Source organism: Adiantum capillus-veneris, chromosome 4, assembly GCF_014529385.1.
Source record: "Adiantum capillus-veneris isolate H3 chromosome 4, ASM1452938v2, whole genome shotgun sequence".
NCBI lineage: Eukaryota > Viridiplantae > Streptophyta > Polypodiopsida > Polypodiales > Pteridaceae > Adiantum > Adiantum capillus-veneris.
Genome location: NC_140934.1, coordinates 107,830,018 through 107,835,345, shown reverse-complemented (window position 1 = coordinate 107,835,345; position 5,328 = coordinate 107,830,018). Strand labels below are relative to the sequence as shown.

The following is a 5,328-nucleotide window of genomic DNA, read 5'->3' as shown; positions in this document are numbered from 1 at the left end:
TCCTCAATTTTTGGTTGAGAAACTCATAGAAGATTGGCTATTCTTATTTTGGTACGTTTTCATTTTCTGAGCGATTGGAGAGCTCGTCTTCAACATCGTTCCCTAAGTCATCACTCAATGAATCATGAAATTTGTCCTCATCATTGTCACTAAGATCTCGCACAAAAACTTTGTTCACTATTCGTTTGCAATCGATTGTTTTATTAGTTTCTATCATTTCAATCTCCTCTTCTAGTTCCAAGATAGCACTTACTATTTAGAAAGGCATTATATCATAACCATCTTTGTCGCAAAATGTCGTGGAGGTTACCTCTTTTAGTAAACATCTAGAGTCACCAGTATTTGTTTCCATCCAAAGGGTTCAAACAAATCCTCTAGAAATGGCTCTTTTATATAGTACTTATCCTCTATTGAGCGCTCTAGGATACAATCTTCCTTTTTCAAGCTTCCACTCTCCGATGTTGCACACATCCAAACATACGCTCCCTTCATCAACCAAGCAGGCAATTTTGTTATGTGACCTTATCTCTTACAACCAAGGCAGAAGTAGATAGCCATACCATATTATTGTGTGGCCCAAAAGAGGAAAGCAGGGGGGCCAAGGAATCTTATCATGTCATGGATAGGAAGGCGGCTAGCTATCATATTGAGATGGGGTACTATTCGAGGAAACAATAGCAAAAGCATAGCCCACTCTATGTAGGTGGATGCCTCTTGTAAAGAACAGAATGAGGGGGCTAAAAAGAATGATCCATGTTACAGATTTGAAGTGCAATGCATTTCCTAATATCCATGATCGTTGGCATGTAAGTTAAGCGAACGCTTTGTGACAAATTGTTCGCTTTGTGACAAATTGTTTATGAGGGCTGAAGTAATATGTTAGTAATGCTCCATTTTTTAAATTTATCCATTAGGTTTCAATGATTTCTTTCTTCAATGTGATGGTCTTACATTGTGACACATTCCCTATTTTTTGAGTTGTAGTTATTTTGGGCCCAAGAGTTGTAATTAGAGGGTTCCAACATTTTCAAAAACTACTTCGAACGAGATTAAGTTAGTTCTATTACAAAACATTGAACTCGATCTCGACTTTTAGTTCTTTGCAAAGATTTAAGGACAACAAATTTTTACAAAGGCAGCTTTACAACACAAGCCAATTGTGTTTGTGGTTTCAAAAGTTAAAAGTTGCAACAAGACATTCTTTTTTTGTTGGTAGTGGTTTTATCCACAAGTTTTCATCTTCTCATGTTTCTAGACATGTCTTGTGATCAACCACTTTTGGAAAAGCACCCTTTGATTTTAAGCAACCTCCTCGGCATTTGGGAACGAATGCGGTGATGCCGGATGCGGTAAAGAATGATGATTAAAATAATGATCATGGCTACATGCTACTAGTTGCACAAGGCAATTATTGCGACGCGGTGAACAGCCCCCTTGCATTTGAAGACGTTTCTTTTTATGATATCACCATCAATCACAAAGGCGTCCTCCAAATCATAAACAATCGCTGGAGTGCAGCGGCTGGACTTTGATTCTTCAAGTCTAAAAAACTTGAGTGATAATGTGAAAGGCAATATTGATTGCCCACCAATATAAAAAGATTTGTAAGTCTTTGATGCTTGTCAGTGATGTTGTTGCTTGTTTTTCTATCAATGTAGATTTATTACAAAAAATGTACTTTCCTTGTAATTTTACTTACCCCAAAAAGGCAAAGCAACACTACAGTCATGACCCTAAAGCCCTGTGGGCAAAGCCAAAAACCACCAAAAAAGCATCCACATGTCATCTTATGAAACTCGATAGCATGAGGCTATGAGCATTGAGACCACCACCCTTTAACAAGATCAAGACAGACAGAGAATTAACAAACTCTTGACCTCATTTTTCACACGTGCAATATTGCACTGCGATCTGAACGAATTACCTTCAATAAATTTGCTCCGATATATTCATCCAAAATTACCCCTGAAACCTTCATTATCACAATATAAACTCGCAAATACAACTCCTTTAATCGCTTAAATTGGCTCAGCATATTCCCCAAAATGTAGATCACAACAATTTCCCAAAACAATATTGCTCACATACCACACTTGTTAAAATCACACCATCAAGCTTCAGCTCCCCTCTTGTTCAACACATAGGTGTATCTAATATACTTACCAAAAATGGCATAGCTTGGAACAGAGTAATTCCCTTGCAAAAACTATTCACAATCTTGGCCGCAACAACTGAACCAGCGTACCCACTCCACTACAAAAACAATCCTCATTCTATAAAGTAATTGATGCGATGATAAGTAGAACACTATATTTCTGAAGATGAAACACAAGTTCTCTGTTGGAACTACAACTACTCTAGTGGCAGTAACACCTGCTATACACATGGAAATTATGGCCTGCCAATTTGAAAAGAAATCTTTAAACCTTCTTGAGGGCACTTATTCTACAAGTTAAAAGACGTAGTGGTAAGGTACTACGCTAAAGCGAACTCAATTTACAATTCCGAAGACTCCCGTGACATCTCCTGTGGAGTAGTCATGACACAATCCACCTCGCTCACATAAGGGGCAAGCCCCATTCCTTTACGCCATGAATTTGCAGAGGGATGCACTCCATTAAGGGGCCCTTCCAAATCCGCACGCTCCTTACGCTTCTCGTCAAATGACACATTAAAGCGAGCTTGCACATCTGATACCAATAGAGACGTAGAAAGCAACCCACGTGAGCATACACGCATAACACTAAGTGACTCCACCATGTCAAGGGCAAGAGATTCAAAAATGTCATAGGTGTCTCTCTTTCTCAATTGAGAGATGGTCTGAGAAATCAAAAAAGAATGCAAAAAAATGAGGAGCAGATCCAAATGAAGTTACCTGCAGCAAGCTTCTCATCCAGTTGGCCGTCCGTCGTTAGTGCCATCATAAGCTGAGGGGGTCCAATAGGTAGAATATCCCCCTTGTCGAATTGCCAAAAATGGAATACTTTTCCGTACGTCTTGGCAAGCTCTTTCATCTCCATTTTCTCCGCTATACTCGGAACACCAGGCATAAAGAGAACACCGCTCTTCACCTCATACTCGTGAGAGTGCCAAAACTTCTTTTCTTCTTCCGGAAGTGCGAGAAAAACATTCTCGGTGACAATGTACTCTACCCCTATCAATCTTGCATCCTTATTCGGGGTGTCGTAAATCAAGCATTGGTGGACATCTTCACTCAGATGGGTACAATAGTGGTGTGCCTCAACCTGCCTTCTCATGTCATATGCATAGAAATGGAACCTAAAATTCATTAAAACAAGAGAAATTCTTAGAAACCCCAGACGAGGACATGGTGCACCTTCACTAGCACGCATAGCCGGCCTTTTGAAGGCGGTAAATTTCTGCACAAAGCAAGCACTCACGCGCAGAGATGAGCATGGACTTTTGAGATGGGCTTGAAGCTTTGGAGGATTTCTGCAGACTTCTCAATTGCGGCGGTGCGGGTCTTGATGGGCTCACCCGGGATGTCGCGCGACTGGAAGAAGGGCCCCGGACCTACAGCAGACATGGCTTCTCTCTTGATCTGGATAACGTTAGCAGGAAGCACAGCTCCGACGAGTAGCGTTCGAGTGTGTAGCTGTAAGAGCGAGCGCGCGTGCCTTCAACTCCTCTTGGAATGCTGCTGTGCATGTTAACATTTGCTTGCAACGTGTACAAGCAAGTGTTCCACGTGTCTCTCTCTCTCTCTCTCTCAAGAATCATATCTCATATCTATTATAAACTAGTCTTGCTTGGTGGCCTTGCTATACAACATCTATAGAATATAAGAGGACATATGGAAATTGACATTTAGCATCTAGCACTGAAGGGAACAAGAGCATGACTAATTTGGCAAGGACGACACTACGTGAAAGGGATATACATTTGAAAAATGCTATAATGCTTATGGGAGGAGACAAAGTTAAGTGCATTAATTATTAGAGATAATAGGGATGGTTATAGTTGAGATTATATCCAAGTGAGGTTGTACTACTATGTTTACTGATGAATGTTTTTTCTAGTATACGTGCTACATGTAGATTCTTGCAAACACAAAGTATTTCAACATTAAATTTTTCATCAAATAGTTGGTAGCTCGTCTATAATTATAATATATGCCTCTTTTGTGTCCAAATATTGCTCATCGATCCCATGAATAGAGAGGGGATACTGTTGATTTGTGGTTGGTATCTTGAAATAATAATAGACTGTAGATGCAATGTTGCTACTAAGTCTTGTTGTTGCTGCTCCAATGGCAAAAAAAGCGCCCAATAATAATATTGAAGTGAGGGCAGCGGGAGTGTCTATTTTATCTGTCTGTCAACCTCGTTTATCGCTATATATGTGAGGTATTCCGCCACGCTGGAGGGACATATTTCTAGATTGTGAGCAAAGATGTCATGTTGCATGCTCCAATCTTTATACAATGCAGTAATTTCAAACAATGACCTAGCATATGGATGATAAGCTAGTTTCAAGTTGGCTACAGTTTGCTCCCTAGCTTATTGACGCTTGGATTGTACTCTTCTAGATCTTGAGAACTTCATACTGACACCTAGTATGGGAGAAATGAGGACATATATAGTATGGCATCAATTATTTACACCTAGTATGGTATCAATTATTTAGAGCTGAAGTAAAGATGCACAATGTGAACTCACTACTGTGATACACCACATGCATTCACTACTTGTGTATTCACTATTGTAATACATCACATGCATTGGCTAGCAACCGTATGCAAAGAGTTGCATGTGTAACTAACAAGTACAGATGTAGATCGACATTGAGTGTATAGTTCTGAAAACGAGATCAAAAGAAACCAAAGCAAAGGAAGTAATGCGGAAAATTTTTCAACAAGTAAATTGATAAAGCATGAATAAATGAGGTGCTTTACTGACCTGCAATGTTATACTGCTACTTTTCGATTGTCCAATCTAGTACATACTGATATTTGAGTCAAGCTACAAAAAAGCAATGTGAATAGTTAAACATATCGCCTTGCAATGAAACATCACAGACTGAAAGTGCAAAGTATACAGTGCACGTCATACAGAGGTGCCATAGAAAAGTATGGTGGAGAGCTTGCATTGTGGTCTCTCCAAAAATTTATAAGAAACGAAATTTGTATCCTGCCCCGTAGCGGTTGCTTGGCGTTTGCAATTGGAACATGCAGTGTTGTGAGTATATGTCCTCCCTACCATACACAAAACACGTAGATGTAACTTTATGTTCTATGTCCTCTGATGAGTATTACCTTGTAATGGAATTGGCCTATTAACTTTGGGAGTAGAGGAAATTAGAGAAAGT

At 39.6% G+C, this 5,328-nt stretch overlaps 1 protein-coding gene across 1 annotated transcript; it reads right to left on the bottom strand.

Moving 5' to 3' along the window:
• Positions 1 to 2,298: 2,298 nt before the first annotated feature.
• Positions 2,299 to 3,694, bottom strand: LOC147459761 (oil body-associated protein 1A-like). Its single transcript, XM_086509899.1, has 3 exons — positions 3,402 to 3,694; positions 2,876 to 3,279; positions 2,299 to 2,690 (listed from the first exon to the last, which is right to left on the bottom strand). Exons 1-3 carry the CDS (start codon positions 3,545 to 3,547, stop codon positions 2,497 to 2,499), a joined length of 744 nt encoding a protein of 247 aa, XP_086366025.1. The 5' UTR covers positions 3,548 to 3,694; the 3' UTR covers positions 2,299 to 2,496.
• Positions 3,695 to 5,328: the final 1,634 nt, after the last annotated feature.

Bases quoted from the DNA above. Each gene is read 5' to 3' on its own strand.
- LOC147459761 (XM_086509899.1), bottom strand. From the start codon at position 3,547: ATGTCTGCTGTAGGTCCGGGGCCCTTCTTCCAGTCGCGCGACATCCCG. The intron at 3,280-3,401 runs GTGAGTGCTTGC...AATGAATTTTAG, and splicing joins GTCCATGCTCATCTCTGCGC to GTTCCATTTCTATGCATATG. The intron at 2,691-2,875 runs GTAACTTCATTT...TATTGGTATCAG, and splicing joins GGATGAGAAGCTTGCTGCAG to ATGTGCAAGCTCGCTTTAAT.